Here is a 19,110-nt window from a genome sequence, read left to right as displayed (position 1 = left end):
CTGTGTACTCTTCTTCTCACTGAACTGAACAGGCCTCCTGTCTGGCTATTTAATTTGCTAATTTGTAGACATCTGAGAGATGGAATGCATATTTGTGTGACCATGTGGGAAATGGGAAGGGAGAGAAGAAGAGAGGGGAGGGGACAGAATAAAAAGTGATGACAAAATGGTGGAAAATGGCAGATGGAAAGGGAGGACTACAGAATCGTCCAATATCCTCAAACAATGATGGTCAATCTGGTGTGTGTCTTCTTCTACCATGTTTGATAGAAACATCATCAGTACATGGGGGAAGACATTTACTGTTTCCTTAAATTTTGTGCTTCATCACCCTGCAGACATTCTTGTGGAGTTTCTATGGAGTGGAAGGCTTTTTTTTTTTTTTTTTGGGGGGGGGGGTGGGTTGAGAATTTTGTTTTGAATGCAGTAATTCCCTATGTTTTATTTTCTTGGGGGAAACAAAATTTTAGTTATTTTAAAAATAAATATTTGAGATAAGTGTGTGTTTTATTTTTTTTTAGTTCTAACATGTTATATGCAATGTAAGTGTGGTTGCATACATGCATAAACCCCCCCTTTCTCTATATAAAACATAATACAAGATATATCTTGTACTAAAAACTTAAATTATTATAATATTGCAGGAAAGCTGCTTAAACAAAACAATTCAACATGATTTTCTCCTCTTTCATTTTCACAGTAACATTTCAGGAAAATGTACTAAGACATTTTGAATTCAGACAGACAAGTATTTACACAACAAATAATGGTTTAATTATAGTAGCTAGCTTTGCAGGAAATTATATGATGTGGGTTGAAGAGCAAACAACTAAGCAGTGTATTCTGTGCTTTACTTCCCTCTTTATTCATAAAATAATTACTGAAGCAGGTTCTTGTCCATTGTAATTCACTATAACTTCTTTGGTTCTTATTCAAAAATGCCAATTTATATCAAGTAAAAAGAGCTGAGCTGAGCTAGTTTCTGCTTATCAAATTTTACAGAGCTTGAATTAGCTTAAAATTCATTGCATTTTTACAGTGCTATTGAAAATTGCATGGTTACCTTTCAAAAATTTTCCAAAAGGGTGCAGTTTACAAAAAGCACCCCAAAACTTACACACTAGGCAAAATTGTTTTCAGGATTATGGGAAATGCTTTTCTGGAATGTTAATCTTTTTAGTAAATAGTCAAATCTGTGGCAATGTCAAAAAAAAAGCTTGGGGAATGTGGCTGAAATGTTCTTTCAATTAAATTTCCCACTTACTGGCTAGAAAATTTCTGTATTTTTCCTTGTAAAACAAACTGGAACACCTAGACAAAGATTTGACACTTAATGATCCATATTATTATTTACTGTTCTTGAAAAGATCTGGAATTGAAATTTTTAAATAACTGAATTAAAATATTTTACTTATCACAGTAATTTTCTGATACATGCAGTTTCCAATTTGCACAATAAACTAGAGTGTTTGCATAATGAAAGCATGCAATTGGCAAGGGTTAGTCAATTGATAAAGCCATTTAATGACTGGTTGATATAAAGGTGAATAACTAGCAAATTCAGCATATAATCACACTATATCTGCTCACCCACATGATAGACACTCTTAACACTTAAAGTTTTTTACAAAATTTGCTTTCAAATAGCATGTAATATAAGTGATATGGAGAAACTCAGAATAGTCAAGATGATTTTTTTTTTCTCAAATCTGGTTGCTTAGTATATTACATTTTAATCTGAAATTAAACATACTTTAAAAGATGATATGTTTAGAACACTTTACAATATTCTTCTAAACTTATGTTTTAAGCTTGTTAAAAATCCCCCCCAAACCCCATTTTCTAAAGGAAAACAAGATAGTATTTCCAATATAAATAAGAAGTCCTAATGTGTGTCTACAGCTGCTGATTGCACTAAACCCCAGTTCGAAAGAAATGAAACTCACTTAAATATAAATACCGTTCAAAATGAACTTCAGCCTTCTAAAATAAAGACTGTAAGATCCAGAGGACATGACCTCTGGAGAAAACACTTGAAGCCCTGCTGTTCCGAAGCCGTCTGCCTACACAGAAGTATCTGCAGGCTAAAATGTGATTCAATACTGTACATCCTCTCTCTTCTCTTCTTAAATGTGGGCCTTATTCCTTCTCTAAAAAACCTTAAAGGCATGCCATGAAATGCAAAGTTATGCAACAAAAATCTTTTTATGTGAGACGGCAAAAATCTCTTTGTTTTCTCTCTTCATTTGGAAGGAATAGTGGTGTAGTTTGCCCTGCTCTACACACTCCATAGTCAGGAGAACTAAATCTCAACTTTGCTGACATTTATTATGGAGTTGCTCCTGTGCTTTCCTGTCCACAGAAGGAAAATGGGGCTTAAGGATAAACCCCAATTAGAAGAACAAATCCTGAGTCTATAAATTATCAGGGGTTTGTTTCAAACACTTGAATCTGCCCAAGAGATCCTAACTGTTGGGAAAGCACAGATCTAAAAACACAGCCCAGTGGCTTTCTTGATGTGAAATCTTATGATGACCTTTTCTATTCAGTCACCCTCCCACATTCATCAGGATTTTTATGCAATTTCCTAGCACCTTCTGCATTATGCAGCTTTTATAACGTCACATACATGTCGTCATTCATTAAAATATGTAAGCCACCAAAAGGAGCCGTAGTGTTGGATACTGGTATCAGGCAGGCAATCTCAGTTGCTTTGCCATCATTATTTTCAGCTGCTGCTGGAAAAGTGATTTCTTCCAAAGGCCCTGGTTTCTCACAGTTCTTCCCATCTTCTTGCTGGCTTTCTGCCTCGGTGATGGACTCTGGCTCTTCATATTCTAGCTTGGTTTGAAACACCACATGGTCATTTTTGTCTAGCCATTCCTAGAAAAATTAAAACGTTAATGTTGGCAGAGATCAGTTATCTGTCGAAAGAAACTTGATTGTACAGATACCAATTACCAATTTGCCTTTCATATTGGCATCTTTCTATGGTAAGCCACAGTGGAGAAGATGAAAAGGAAGCAATGTAGAGAAGCAGGATATAAAATAGCAGGACAGAAGACAGAATGTCAGGAAAGCAAACAGAATTCCAGGACTGCGTACAAACTCCTAATTATTCTTGAGACCATATAAAATACATTTTAGCATTTAATTACGGCTCTTAGAAAACCTTGGATACATAAAATATCTGGTGTTCCATCTTTGATAGACTCATGCTTTATGCTTTCTTTGACCCAAGCCCTGACTTAATCTAAATTAAGACTAAATTTAGATGAAGATTTAGGCAATGTAGCATATCTGTATTAATGTTTCAGTACTAATTTGAATTTTTATCTTTTTTCTTCACTTTGGGTTTAAAGCTATCTTTTATATAAAAAGTTTTCAGCTTGTCATTGAAAAATTACTACTGTTTTTTGATATTCCATTTGGTTTGAAAATGTAAATATTTAACCTGTTCCACCTTAAGAGAAAACTTACTAGCAATTAAGGTAAAAACTAGTACAGCTAATACAGAAAACTACACCACATATGTGATGTCAGGGACTTCTAAGAAGCATTAAGAAAATGAAAACAAAACCTGTAGTCTATTCATTTGATAGCCATTCTGTGTCTAAATGTTTAGTGAACCTGCACCTCTATGGCAAAGAGAGGATATTTCCTACTGTGACTGACACCTCCAAAGGTGTGAGTGCCATCATTGTGCCAGCACTCACACACTCAACACTTCACAAACATAAGGAACAAGATCAGGTTGAAGCAAGCTCCCTGACCTATCATGCACAGGAAGGGATGCAAACCCTCCAGTGTCGTTTTAGTGGATATTGCTCTCTCGACACCCTTAAATTCTTCCCCAGTAGTTTCTCTGTCTTTATAGCAAGTGTCTTTTCACATTCCCAAAGCAGCACTACACTGATTTTATGAGCTCTGGCATTTGCTCTGTGGATCCTCTTGGTGATGCAGCACAAGGGGAAGTGTTTGGGAGCTTTTATCTTGGGTTGGAGACTCCTTGTGATAATGTCTGTGCAGGGCAAGAATCAGTAGCTACTTTCAAATTATTCTCAACATTGTGGAGTTTACAGCCCTGCTAAGAAGGTGATTTTTACCTCTAAGTTTCCATTGTGATCATTGAAGAGATCAGCAAATGGGGACTTCGGGTCTGGTACAGCAGGCAGGACTAACATCTGAACCCTGCATAAAAAATTACAAATAGATGTTTTGTTATAGCACAGTTATTCATACAAAAATCTCCTTCAGCACAGTTCTGTACCCACAAATATATTTTACATGACAGTACTCTGTTCTTGATTTCTTTTAAATGTGTTCTAAAGTCAAAAAGAAGTTATAACAGTCTGATAGCATCATCAGGCTAAAAGAAATTTTTGATGAATTTTCAACCCAACCCCAGTCTAGCAAAATCCAGACTTTATACAAACTTCCAGCTAGTCAGCATGTGTCATTCTGCTTGATGTAGTAGTCAGAGTAACTATAAAATGGAAGGTAACTAGACAATATAGTAACATTGTCTAGTTACCTTCCCCTGCACAGGGAAGATGATGTAGCAACCAGCTATATTGGCTGACTTAGTGAACACAAATGTAAATGTGAACCAGAGAAGTGCAGGAGAAAAAACCTGAATTTATGAACTAAAAGGGTAATTAGAGTCACAAATACTTTCATCTCTGAAAATATGTCATTTTTGGCTTTTTTTTTCCACCAAAAAAGCCAAAATCTGGGGCCTTTGTGGGTTGGGTAGTTGTTGGGGATTTATTTTAATTGTAAATTCTAAACATGAACAGCACTATTTAACTGTCAATCTAAATATTGATATAGTCTCATTAAAGTTAAATGCACTCAAGCTTACTTTATCCTACTGCAAACAGATATTTTGATTGCTTGACAAAGGTTGCACAAAAGAATATCCTTTCAGAAGAAGTAGCAAGAAAAATTGGCTTCTCAGGATTTAACTAGATTTCTAAAAAACAAGAATAAATTAAGTGGAAGAGACACAATTTCATCCTCAAACATTGTCGTTAGCAGACTTGTTCCAGTTTTGCAAATTAAAAGCCTGGGTGTTTGAAGGCCAGGACATATTATTCCTCAAACCCTGATAAAGCTACTGACTTCTACATCGTCACCATGACTTCATTTATCTAATAAGCATTTTCATCACACAGAAGCTTCATCCAGAATGATAGCTCTATTTTCATGACATGGTTATTTAGCAGTAATCAATAACACTATATTTACCTCTGCCATTTACACAGAAGAATCGGTAGGATAAGCATCATTAAGAGTGCTGCCAGAGAACAACTTAAAGCAATTACTGTTTTTGGCTGAGGAGTAACATCATCACATGAATCTAAGAACAGTTGCAAAAAGAATATGTCAGAATTTTTTTTTTTTTTTTTTGCTTTAACTATAAATCTTCTTAATCATGTTGACTTTTCTTTAAAAAGGAAAATAAAAAACAGAAAAGTTTTTAAGAACAAACAAGACAAGTTTAATTGTTCAATTGAGACTGAAAAGAAAATCTCTGCTTCCCCAAACTTGTAACAAAATCAAAGCGTGCTTTTATTTATCTAAATTGACCTGGTACAGGACAAGAGGGGGCTTATAGGCAGTGTAGATGCATTATGAATGGAGTATTTCAACTCACCTTCATCACATTGCATTGACAGTGATAAAGCAGCTTTGTGCTAAGATCTGTATTACATACAGCTACTTACAGGCACTAAAGCTGCAAATGCAAGTTTACATGTAGCCCAAATGTCTTATCTCCCAACAAACAAACAAACAAACAATCCCAGCAAACAAAGAGCCAGCAAATCACAAGAGTTGATACTCAGAAAATAATTAGTGGCAGGCTAACACCTAACATGCAAGTATATAAAACTAACGAATTTGTGCATTTTCCTGCATTCTCAGTGTTCTTCCTGCAGCTTTTGCAATGCAACCTCAAACCTCTGCCACCTACTACAGGCCTTCTGGTCCCCACAAAAATGCCATAACCCTGGATGATTATTCATACAGGAGCAACTGTCCAGGCTGTTCTGCCTCCTTGCTCTGTTTAGCTGCCAGGAAGCAACAACTAAAAATTATGACCCTCTTCTAAGTGAGGTCTTCAGCATTTATGACATTTCTTGAAGCTTCATGGCTTCATCTGATTATAGATTTGGAGTCAATAACTCATTAAAGTCCTAAAGAAAACTGCTTGCCCCAGTGAAGGGGCTGTGTCAATGTCACTTCTGATCCAGGGGCACACAGAATGTCAACCACTTAGACTGTCTCCTCTGTGATGTCCTTCCTTGTAGGTACCTGCTGACAACCTCTGGTCAAATGGTTACAGTAAGGCTGATAACTTGTCTACTCTCAGAGGTGCAGAGGAAGACATTGTCCTCATTTCTTAAGAGCACTTTCCAGACACACCTGAGGACATGCTTACAGGCTCACAGTTTTCATAACAGAAGAGGCTTCTCTGTAGGTCAGCACTGTGGCCATGGGTGCACAGGCCACCTATGGTCCTGGATTTCATCCCAATTTTGTGTACATAGATTGTCAAGTGAGCTAATAGCCCATTGCATTTTTCAGAACTTGGGTCTTGTTACACTGGACAACTGGGGGCTTCATAATTCTGAGAAAGCCTAGTGGGTGGCATTTTGTGTTTAGGTAATATAAATGTGTTGGTATGGTATACAGTGGATTTTTTTCCTAAAAAAAATGTGGAATGGTTTTGATAAGCAGTAGGAATACTGTTTACATTGACAATCTAATTAATATCAGTCACCCTCAGTTAAATGCAACTGTCTGGTAGGAAAGCAGTGCTGATACTGTCTTTGCTTCCCTTCAATTTCTTTTTCCCCATCCTCCTTATTTTGATCAATCCAGCACTCTTGAGCATCAGATTTCTGTGACCTGTGGTCCTATAGTTCAACTGGATGCACTTGCAAAACAAGCTGCTTTCAAAAATTGGAAATCAGGGATTTTCTTAAGAGTTCATATTTGATGTCTAATGTAGAAATACTTTCTCCTGCTTGCTGCTGAGGACTCCAGGATGGTGTGGATGAATGTAAACGAGAGATCTCTGAAGTTAGGTTTTAGAAGAAGAGGTTTATTGTATTGTATGTGAGGCCTTGCTCGGAGCCGCCAGGCGCAGCTGTAGCAAGGCCTTGGAAGGTGGGGGAAGAAAGGGATAAGGAAATTCCAAGAGCAAGACGCAAGAGACAAGAGAGATGAGCAAAGGAGAAGAGAACAAAGAGACAAGAGAGAGGCCCACTCTGCAGCCCCCTGATAAGGGGTCTCGAGGTGGGCTGTAACACAGCTTGTGCCAATGGGGTTACAGATACTTGATACTTCAAGGGCGAGTTACATGTGTGGGATGAACCATACATAGGGGGTTGTTTTCGCAGGCATCTAGTAGCTAGGACATCTCAAACATCAAAACTTACTTTCAATTCTATCTCAGTTACAGGTTTCACATTCTCAGAATCTAAGCAATCATATTTATAGGGCTTTCTGGCTTCATCCTTCCCAACAGTCGAAATATCATAAATGGGCACCCTGCTTCAACACCCACAGCCAGAGAGCCCTCATGCATCACATCACAGTCACTGGGGGATCCTTGATGTTATTGTAACACTCTTAACTTTGCTGATTATGACACATTGATAGCTTCAGGGGCCATCAGGAACAAAGTGGGCAGAGTTAAATTAAACAGGCACAATTAAACATTCATGTGAACTTTCTTTGATAATTCAAGATGGAGAACAATAGCATAATATTAATTTGCTGTATGTTTTCAGCTTCTTTTGAAGTCGTCCCTTCTTCTTTTGCACTTACTATTTATGTGTATACAGATAGATATCTATAGATATATATATATATAGATAGATAGATAGATAGATAGATAGATAGATAGATAGATAATTAGCTGTTACCTAATAATGTGCCATTCATCCAAAATGTTTCAGCTTCCCAGTCACTGGTGTAATTAACTACGTTGCAGTATGGTACTAGCCTCCTCAGTCTCACCCGGAAAGAGTAGCACTTCCTTGGATCAAAGCCTTGCTCTCTAATGCTGCAGCACTTAGTAGTTCTGGACTGAGAAAGAAGGTTTATCATTGTTAATTCTGGTTTTCAAGACAACGCTTCAAAATGCTGCCTTCAGTCATGATCACAGCTAGGACAAGGGATAGGCCAATGCAACACTTCAGAACCAAATGTTAACTTCTCTGAGTTTATAGGAATTCTGTTTCTTGCTTGACTTTTGACTATTCATATCTATTCTTGTTATATTGTATTGAGTTGAAGGTCCTAGCAAACATTGCATAGTGCACTATGTTACAGTTGCATATTTTCAAGACACAAAGATACTCCAATCCACAAAATATTTACAAGTTATATTTGAGAATGGAAAGGTTTAAGTTAGTGAAATACTTGGAAATACCTAACAGCTAATTTTAGAATAAATAAAAATCCTGTGTATTTTTTTTTAATTCTATTCAATTTTTTTCTTTTTTTTTTTTTCTCTCTTCTCTAATTTTTTTTCTGTCTCTATATTTCCAAACTCCTCTATTCTGAATGTATGCCTTTTCCTTAGATTGCCTTCAGCTCTTAGGGCAGGAACTGCCTTTAACTTGTAAATTATTTCTGGCATGGCAGAAACCCAGGATTTTAAAAAATCTAGATGTTTTCTGCTAGCAGATATATTTGAAAATACAGGATGGGAGAAAATTTGGAAACAAATATTTTATAGTCTATGGATACGCTACTTACAACTCCTTCTACTGTTGATTAAAAGTGTGATGTCCAACTGCGCTCAATGTTGATTAAAAATGTGACATACAACTCACTTGCCACTCTCTGTCAAACTTGCTTTTGTACTGAAGCTCAAGTCTCAAGCAGCGTGCATTTCTCTTCGGTTGATTACAGCTTACAGCAACAGTGTCCTCTTCCCAGAAGAAGGTCACATTTTCTGGTGGACTGGGCTTTACTGAGAAGAAGAGAAACAAATTTTGCTTCAGCATCCTAAAAAGCACTTTAAAGTAATTTTTTTCCTTGGCTCAATATTTCACTGAGTAGTAAGAGATGAAGGTGGACTTTATTCTTGGAGGTTTTGCTTTTGCAGCTGACACCATGACACTGTTCAACATCTGAGGTGCCAAACTCAAAGGCTGTAACTGTCTCATGTCAGGAACCTATTGTAGCTACTTAAGGAAAGAACTTCCATCTCTTCACCCTCCCTGCAATACCAAGAAACAAGCTTCCTCATGGGAAATGAAGTGACAAATTCAGTACCATAGAACCTCCTAGACAGACTTACAGCTGCTGGAAGCCATGAGGGATCATCTGTAAAAGCCCTCTATGCACAGCTGAATCTGCCCCTCACTGTTTTCAGAGGGTCTGAAGACAACTCCATGGCTTGACCTACACAGCTGATAAGTCCTCAGCAGTGGGAAATACAGGGCTGAAAAGAGTGCCACCCACTTTCTCAATCCTTCTAGTTATATATATATAATATCTTTTTGTATTAGAAAAGCTCTGCCTTCCTAATTTAAAGACTTCAATCTGATCCTTGATATTTGTCCTTTGCTACCCAACCCTTTTGAAATTAATTTTGTTATTACTGGGTGTTTAATAGTGAAAATTTAAGGATCAGGCTGCACATTTCCATAATTAGAGAAATATTAGTAAAATTATGAGATATGAAAATATTCTCAAAGTTTGATGCCTTGACAGGTTTGTGTTTAATCCCTTTTGCTAAAATGTTATTAGTAAATTTGGAATATATATATTTTTTTCAGATAATTCTCCATTGTATATCTTTTGTGTGATTGCTATTAGGAAAAAATCCCTCCACTTTGAATGATGTAGGTATGTGAAATTCCAGAAGTTTTTGATAAACTGATCTCACACTAGATGTTGAATATATATTTGGGGACAGGAAAGGTTTAATAAAGACAGGAACATAATCTCTTTACTAGTATTAGGATGTTCTTTTTACTCTGGCAAACTGTATCATAGCCAGTCAGCTCATTTCTATTGGCATCCAACGATGGCTTTGTGACAGCATCTTTGACAAGATGCAGTTTGCTGCCTTGCATTGCATGAAAGATGGCAAAAGAATGAAGGTTGAAAGTATGAGAAAGATCACACAGTCAGCACTAAGACAAAAAAAAATATTAATCATTTTCTTGATCAGCAGGCCTGCACTAGACAAAGAACACCCGTATATATATTTAGGATTTTCATTTGGATTTTGAAACTATTTTGGGACAAGTCTGACTGTCCTATGTTATCTCATTTAACTGCAGCTGCACACAAGCCTATGTAACTACTGATGACAGCAGGGAACAAAAATCAGCATGAAATAATTGCAGTTTTGTTTTGATGTGCACACTAAAACCATTTTATATGCTATATAACTGATTTCTTCTCAAACTTAGAGAAGTGGAAAATCTGCCAAAGCAGTCACCTTTTTCAGACTTACTGTAAAAATCAGCTTTTAATTTTTTAGAAAAAATCTCTTCACTTCCGTTGCTGTTCCTGATAGAAATGGCAAGGGTAGGTCCTTCTGTCTTAAAAAGACATCCAGAATTATAATTTTGATCCAATAAATACATGGTACATGGCTTCCAAACTTTGTGCTTGCCTTCACCAAATCTGTAAATGAAATAATATTGGTAAAAGGAAAGCTTAACAATTAAGACAAGTTAATTATTCTTTTTCACTGCTGTTTCATTTTTCTTTTTTTCAAATGCTATACCGACAAAAGTCTGAGAATGTTTTTTCTTGAAGTCACAAATTTCATAGTGGTGTGAGGGAATTCATCATAAATGTCACTGAAATTACAGCTCTGGGGTTTTAATGCAGTCTGAAATAATCAAATTTCGTTCATGCTGTTGTTTTCTACTAAGTGAATGACTTGCTCAAACAGATGCCCTCATAATCTGTTTTCAAGACTGTATTGTGTAAAGTTCTTCCACATATACAACCCAGAAAGAAAAGATAAGGACTATGACCGTCTTTAAATAAAATATTACACTTCTGTTAGTCATTAATGATGTCACTTAATATGGAAAATATAGACACATATATTGAGAAAGCACTTCCAGTGGTGTAAATAGCATTAACATTTAGCACAGTGACGGAAGAGGGACGGATCTTTCATATCATGTCGGTTGTGACTGATTACTCACCAGGTTTATCGATTTGTACACTTCTGTAGGTTGTGGATATAAACAGGTTTCATGCTGGATATTAATAAATGTTAAAAGCATTTCTAGTTCACAGAAGACTCAAATGGACTTGGATATTTCATTCTCCCTAGGTAAATCCTTTAAGAAGAGAGGAATAAACACTGATAATACTCACGTGTAAAAGAATGACACATTCTCATTATGAAAAAGCTCTCTTGTTGCCCAGGTGATCTGCATCTTCTCATTATTGAAGTTTATTATTGTGGTGTTGATGGCATCTTTCCAACCTGCTCAGGACATTTACAGAGAATATGATTTCAGGAGTGAGTATGAAAATCATCCCTTGACGTTAGTAAGCTATCAGTATGTCCAAAATATCTATAGGCTCAGATGGTCGTAAAATAAGAAGACATAAGAACATCCAAAATAAAAGGAAATTGAGTAAAATAACTTAGAGAGGTTAAAATCAGAATTTCAAAATAATGAAATGAGGGCATGCACAGCAACAGGAGAGAGAGGCTTGGCCACAGGATCTCAGGACCAAAAAGCGTAGACTGGGCGACGTTCACGCACTGCTCAAGGCCTATACTTTGAGGACAATTTCCCGCATAGTCCCTACTGAGGAAAATTGTTTGGCAGCTAACACTATAGGGAACGTCTGTGTAAATCGTCAGATTTTTGCAGTAAGAAACGAGGAACTATCACCAGAAATGCAGACTAGTCAAGACCCAGAGGAACACAGAGCAAATCAGCACAAGTAGATGTGTTGCATATTTAATCGACGGCCCATTCCACCTTAAATACAAGCACGACCATTTATCGTCCTCTGACTGAACACAGATATTTCCTCTTTGATTATCTTCTTGTTACTGTTCATGCTAGGGACACAGGATTCCAAAATCAGACACTGAAGATAAACCTGACACTGAAGAAATTGAGAAATTAGGAAGGCAAAAGGATTAGAAACCCATTCTATATAAAAAAATATTTTGCATTCTGTAAGTTGTGAAATTGTGTTTACTTGAGTGAATAAAGAGGAAGAAAACGTACTATCAAGAAATCACTTGAAGATAAAATTTTCAGACTTCTCTCCCTAACTGTGAAGTGTTTACCACTAGAAATCTTTCCTGGAATATTACTGTCCAGAAGGAGAAGAGAGAATTTTAGCTTTGCTGTGCACATTTTGTACTTCTCTGGGCTTTTGAAGGGTTTTAAAATTTTAAAATAATTCTTATGAGCTTGTCATCATAACCAGTCATTCTGATTACTTCATGGGAATCAAGAATAACTGTTCTTATGGTTGCTATCTTTTGCTCTGTAATCAACACAAAGAATGTGAGATATGGGTTCAAGTTAGTATTTTGCCTATTTTCATGCCGATATCTGTGTCTAGGTGCTTTATGACTACTCTAATTAGAGTTAGAACATTTTTGTGGCGGGGTATTTGTGGTGTAACATGTAGTTTTGTCAAAACCATTCAAGAAAGTTATGACAAAAATCCAGGACATACTTTATCTAACAATAAATAGAAAGTTAATTGAAATGGAATAGACATTACAATAAACCATCTGGTGATATATATATTATTTCCTGTGCTCCAATTTTAAAGAATTTAACAAGAAATCAGTTTCAACAAAATTAAGTAGGTATGTAGGACAGAATATTACCAATCTTTTATCATTAAAGACTTTGTTTTCAGAGCTCTAGTGAGACAAATTTTCTTCTGTGCTTCCTAATTTCATAAGTTGTGAAGCCATTTTGAATGCAGTATGAGTTGTACTTTTTGTAAATGTACAGTAGGTATTTGCATGTATCTTTTCAAATTATAACATGCATATTTGGCATCATTTAAATTTCAACATGAAAGCATGCATAACCTGAGTGAGTTTCTTTAAAGTTTGGATTACACTGACATCAAATCCTCTGAGGATAAATACAGCTTATCTGAAATATAGTTTTTTTTCTTTTTGATGATGTTTCCCTTGCTATTAACTGAAAAGATGTTTGATTTTAAGCAACTATACACCTATACTTCTTCAGGCAGAATAATTTGGATCTTCTGTTAGTGGAAGGAGAATAGAGAAGACCATTTCTCTCCCTTTGATGGATTTTTTTGAATTCGGCTGTGACATCATAGATCATTCTCAGCTAGTATGTCTGCTGTTCCACAGTAATTGCAAATATTTAAAGCCTTATTATGATCCTGGAGGCATACAATACACCAAAGCCACAAGTTCCTAATTATTCTTTCTATTATAATAATGGATAGATGAAAAGGTCAAAAATGTTATGAACAGGCAGTCCCTGGGCTAAAAGAGGTGGCACAACTTTCTGTCTGAGGATGACCTGCTGGTCTGCCTAGGTATGCAGCACGCTACAGTGCTGCAGGAAACATACCTCTGCCCTGGAGCAAGGGTTTCCGAGAGAGTCTGAAGCCTACAATTTCCGTAAAACCAGACAGAGACTGGTAATGTTCCACACAAGATTTGAATCTCACAGGCCCTGCTAGGCAACTAATTCTTCTCAGGACAGAGAGACATAGAAAATAGCACTATGATGTGTGGAGAAAATAGTTCTACAGGGAAAAAAAAATAAAATTCCTTGAGCAAAAAATTACGCAAATACAACCATGAGCAAATATATGCGCAAGTACTTTCCACCTCCTTTCTATTTTTCAAAGTTTATTACTGAGCAAAAATACTACTGAAAGGGAACATGTAAAAAGGCTAAATGTCATGGAACAAATTTAAAAAAAGAAAGGGAGAGGCAGAGTATCAGTCTTCAAAGATAACAGAATGAAACTTGCATGTACTGGAACAGTTGCGACCTCATTAATGCATAACAAAGAAGAAAAACCACTTTTGATTTCCTTACACTGACAAAACCTGATAACTAACCACATGTTGAACTTCCACATATTGCAGTGCACTGTACAGAAACTACTGGAGAACAAGACCCAGATCTGAACCTTTAGTCTTTAGTTACCCTTAGTACTACCGGTCAATGAGGGACAGTTTCATTTTCTTAACAGGAATAAATGTAAGTGAATGTACCATTTGTGCACAAGACTGCTGAATTGAACACACAGGGCAGAGAATGAATAGAAAACATCTTTTCAAGAAGAGGAAAAACACAGTAAGTGGAAGTTTTTTATAGACATTTTGAGGTGAGGTATAATTCTTTTGGCATAATTATTCGAATCCACCAAATGGAGTGCTTTGGGTTTTTCTCAGAAGATCACTGACCTTTGCCAGGCACCACAACACTGCATAAAATAAGCCTCACAACACTAATTTTCAAATTTTGTGTCACAAAGGCATGCCATCAGCACTGCATGGTTATAGGTGATTGCCATCTCAGGACAGAAAAGTCACCTTTCCTCACACTACAGCCAGTGACTCTCAAGGAAAATTAACCCTGGGGAATCAGGTGGTACAGCATTGACAAAAATGGTATTTACCATATGTTTGGCAAAATAGACAGCTGAATTATAGATTGACAGAATGAGATCAAAACTTAAAAGAATTTCTTTTTCCTCATAAAATGTATGACAGGGAACTTGTGAGAAATTAGAGTGAATATTAGATTTCTGATGTAGGTTTTGAGCTTTATGTTTGATTTTTGTAATAATGCATTTATCTTTGACAAGTTATAAGTAATGGTATTGCAGACAAATACCTAAAACAGAGATGTTCTTAGGCAGCCAAATGACTGGTCGTTAATATTTTTTCTGTATAATAATATTTTTATCTTGTTGCTGTCTCAGGAGCAAAGTATTGCTGATCTTTTCCCATAGCACCCTTTCTTTCAGAGTACTAAGTGCAGAATCTTACCTTGAATGTGTTTTATTCTTCTTTTTTCAGTAAAGGCCAGTCTTTTTTGCTGCAATTTACTCTGTTAGAAAACTTTCATAGAAATCTGTTATCTTTTGTGTTTTAGGGGACCACTTCCATTTCTGCTGGATATCAATATTTTGTTTAATTCAATCCTCTAATCAAAAAAAAAAGCACTGAATATTGGAACACATGAGGTAAAATATACACAGAAATATTGGTAGCTGATATATACATTTATAGATAAATATATGGGGATTTGAACTTACCAGAAGATTGTGACTGAGAAGCCACAAGGTTTACCAGTATGAAGACCATTGAACATCCTTGAAAGATGAGCCTCATGGTTGGAATGACACAACAGACTGTGAAGAAATGAGTAATTGTAATATCTGGATTTACTATTTGATCACTTTATATGCTAGAGGGAAGTGGAGGAGATGACTACAGGAAATATAGCTACAAACAAATCAGAAGTGCAGGGCTTCCTTCATACAATGTGAAAACAAATCCTCAGAATACGAGTATTTCTTTTTCCAGCTTTATCTTCTCACAGCTATATCAATCAGAGGAGACCATAACCCTGATGCAAACCAGGATGAGGTACCTGTGCAGGGATGTGACCACACAGAATCACAGAGCCACAGAACAGGCAAAGTTGGAAGGGACCACAGTGGGTCACTGTTCCAACCTCCCTGCTCAGGCAGGCTCATCCCAGAGCACATGGCACAGGATTGTGTTCAGATGGTTTTTGAATATCTCCAGTGAGGGGGCTCTACACCTTCTCTGGACCATCTGTTACAGTGTGCAGTCACATGCAGTAAAGTTTTTCCTCATATTCAGGTGGAATTTTCTGTGCATCAGTTTCTGCCCATTTCCTCTTGTCCTATTGCTTGTCACCCCAAGAGGAGCCTGGCTCCATCTTCTTGGCACCATCCCTTCAGAAACTGGCAGACACTGATGAGGCCCCCCTCTCAGACCCTTCTTCTTGAGGCTGTACAGGCCCAGTTCCCTCTGCCTTTCCTCTCAAGAGAGATGCTCGAGTCACCTTATCCTCTTTGTCACCCTCTGCTGGACCCTCTCCACGATCTGCACGTCTCTTGGGCTGGGGAGCCCAGAACTGGACACTCCAGATGAGACCTCACCAGGGCTGAGCGGCAGGATCACGTCCCTCGGCCTGCTGGCAATGCTCTTCCTTATGCATCCCCGGACACCACTGGCCTTGACCCCAAGGGCACACTGCTGGCTCAGGGACAGCTTGTTGTCCACCAGGACCCGCAGGTCCTTCTCTGCAGAGCTGCTCCCCAGCAGGTCAGCCCAGCCTGTGCTGGTGCCCAGGGTTGTTCCTCCCCAGGTGCAGGACACTGCGTTTGCCTTTGTTGAATTCCAGGCAGTTCTCCTCTGACCCTCTCTTCAAGCTATCGAGGTTCTTCTGAAGGGCTGCACAGCCCCCTGGGGTATCGGCCACTCCTCGCAGTTTTGTTGAGGAGATACTCTGCCCCGTCATCCAAGTCATTGATAATTTAGTTAAACAATATTTGTCCTAGTATTAAACCTTGGGGGACACCACTAATGACAAGCCTCCAACTAGATCCTTGTTATGGGTTGACACAGTTTGGTTTTTAGTTATGGAGACTTGTGGAATGTATTTCCTGGTCAGGACCTAGGAATTGCTTTAGAAAGGACAGGGACCTATCAGAGGGCTAGTTTGGGATATTGGCATCTGTTTTGACCACTGAGAATGTCAAATGTGACTTTGGTATGTACCCATATATAAAAACCCTGATTTCCGGCAGGTCAGCCCTTTTCCCTTTGGCCAGAGAGAGAAAGGTGACACTGCACAGCGGCCAGGGGTCAGCCGGCCCCGCTGCCCTGGCCGGGGCCGGGCTGAGCCGGGCCCAGAGGAGCGGCCCTGGCCGGGCTGTGCCTCCGGGCCCCGCTGCTGCCAGCACGGGGCCGGGCAGGCTCTGCCGCCGGGCCCTGGTACCAGCTACGGGCCTGGCTGGGCCGGGACCGCCCCGATTTACACTGAGGGGTGGGCAAAAAAGGCTTTTGTGATCCTGCCTGGTTTTCTGAGTCCGGCCTGCACAGGTGCTCTGATCTTTTGGCGTGAATTATTCCCCCCCTCACCAGCGCAGCCTTGAAAATTTTAACACCATGAGCTGTCATGAGATAGACAAAGACTCTGGGCAGATTTAACCCTTTCCTGAAAAAAAAAAAAAAAAAAAAAAATGAAACTTCCAAGGCTTAACCCTTCCCTGAGAGAGAAAAGAAAGGGACAGAGTGAACAGAGGAGAAGCAGCATGAAGTAAGTGGAGCAAGAGTGAAAAGACTGTTGGGGCTGGGGGTTGAGGAGTTTGTCATTCCATCCTTATTGAGCCATGGAATGAACTTTATATGTAGATTATCCCTTTAAATCATGGGAAAGATGCATTTGGGGACATGATTGTTTTGAGCAAAGGTGTTTGTGATGGGCTAAGTGATATTAATCCCATAATATGCTTGAACAGAGATAGAGATGAGAAGCCCTCTGCACCCCTGAAGAAGTGAGAAGATATCTCTGTACCTTGAGATGAAGAATCCTTTGCCTTTGGAGTTATTCATCTTTGAACAGTAACACCCCAGTATGCAAAAGTCTAAGACCCATGATCCATAAGTATCTTGGGAACCTGCTCCTGGGAGGGTCACAAAGGCAGGTTTCCCCAGGCGGCTGTTTTTGTGACTGTTAAAACCCACAAGAGAACTGTTCTAGGTTGTCAGTAGGATCCATGACTCTAAGAGAGACTCCTCTCCTGAAGATTGGTGCAAGACTATTTTCAAATGGTGAAACTGACTGAAAATCATAGGTTTTGTCTCTTTATGTTGTTTTGTAGGAAAGTTAACTGTTTGTAGGGAAGTGTTTTTGGAGTTTCATTCTGTTTTGTTTTAGTTTTTTTCCCAACTTTCTTTTTCCATTCTTTTAGTGTGTGTTAATAAAACTATTTGTTCATTTTTAAGCTTAAGCCTGCTTTGCTTTTCTTCTAATCTTTCTCCCACAAAAAGAGAACAAACACTAGGACCACTACACTAAATTTGGTAACCAGAATTTGGTGAATGTGAAACCCCTACAACCCTGCACCATTGATTATGACCCTCTGGGAACTGCCATTCAGATAGTTCTCAAATAGATACTTTTTCCTAGCTGGTCTTGACCTTTTTCTGTGATTGCATCAGAAAATATACAGTAACCTTCTTCTCATGCAGGGGCTCTCTTGAGCAGATGATCAAGACAGTCATGGTGCACTTGAAGTGCCCTGGGCACACACACCATGCTGCCTGAGACCCCTGAGCTACATTTTGCTACAAATTTCTCAAGAGTAGAAACTTGCCTGCCGTGCTTGGTACTAGTTATGGATGGCTGGGAATAAACCCAGAAGTGCTGCCATGAATTTTTTAGGCTTGTTTTCATTCCTCTTAGATCCCTACCAAAAATGTTCACTTTCCTTTGTAACCCAACAGCACTGTTAGTCCAATGAGACCTTTTTCAGCTTAGTCACATCATCAATGTGAGTGTCCCAAGAAGACCCATTCAAATCTCAGTAATTCTTGGAAACCCCAGCACGACTGTCTGACTACATACAGTATTCTGTTATCTGTCTGGTCCCTACTTTGAGCAAGTTCCTCCAGGGAGTCATTAATTCCTGGAACTAAAGTAGCAAGCAACACAAAAGTCAAGTACTAAACTGGGTTATAGGTGGTAGTTAATGGAAAGCTAATATCACTCACAGTTTCTGCAGGATTGCAAAACTCAGTGAGATAAACAAAGGCAAAGGTCCAAAATCCTCTAGTTCCTCAGGACATGGCAACTCCTTCATGTCCCCATTTGGGTTAAAACCACATTTTTCTTCAAAGAAATGAACCCTATCTGTCCTTAAAGAACACATAAGGGTGATGGAGCCAAATTTGTCCCTTTCTGCTATTCACACAGGTAAAATACACAGGATTGCAGTAAGGTAGCTCATTGTTTGGAGGGAAGGGATAGAGAAAGACAGCAAAGGAAAGATATCTGAAATAACTTCTGGGTTATAATTATTTTGATT

At 38.3% G+C, this 19,110-nt stretch overlaps 1 protein-coding gene across 1 annotated transcript; it reads right to left on the bottom strand.

The window, feature by feature from the left end:
* Nucleotides 1–2,613: 2,613 nt before the first annotated feature.
* On the bottom strand, nt 2,614–15,397 carry CRLF2 (cytokine receptor like factor 2). The gene is made up of 8 exons (XM_040057070.1): nt 15,301–15,397; nt 11,374–11,485; nt 10,490–10,662; nt 8,853–8,992; nt 7,938–8,100; nt 5,251–5,362; nt 4,107–4,191; nt 2,614–2,883 (listed from the first exon to the last, which is right to left on the bottom strand). The coding sequence occupies exons 1-8, from the start codon at nt 15,374–15,376 to the stop codon at nt 2,614–2,616; spliced, it is 1,131 nt and encodes a 376-aa protein (XP_039913004.1). The 5' UTR covers nt 15,377–15,397.
* Between the last annotated feature and the right edge of the window lie 3,713 nt (nt 15,398–19,110).

Source organism: Hirundo rustica, chromosome 2 (assembly GCF_015227805.2).
Source record: "Hirundo rustica isolate bHirRus1 chromosome 2, bHirRus1.pri.v3, whole genome shotgun sequence".
NCBI lineage: Eukaryota > Metazoa > Chordata > Aves > Passeriformes > Hirundinidae > Hirundo > Hirundo rustica.
Note: the sequence above shows the minus strand (reverse complement) of the source record. Positions and strands in the feature narration are given on the sequence as shown.

Excerpts from the sequence above, each read along its gene's own strand:
- CRLF2 (XM_040057070.1), bottom strand. The coding sequence starts at position 15,376 with ATGAGGCTCATCTTTCAAGGATGTTCAATGGTCTTCATACTGGTAAAC. Across the intron at positions 11,486-15,300 it reads TTCTCAGTCACAATCTTCTG|GTTGGAAAGATGCCATCAAC; the intron begins GTAAGTTCAAAT and ends TGTCCTGAGCAG. Across the intron at positions 10,663-11,373 it reads AATGTGTCATTCTTTTACAC|ATTTGGTGAAGGCAAGCACA; the intron begins GTGAGTATTATC and ends TTTCATTTACAG.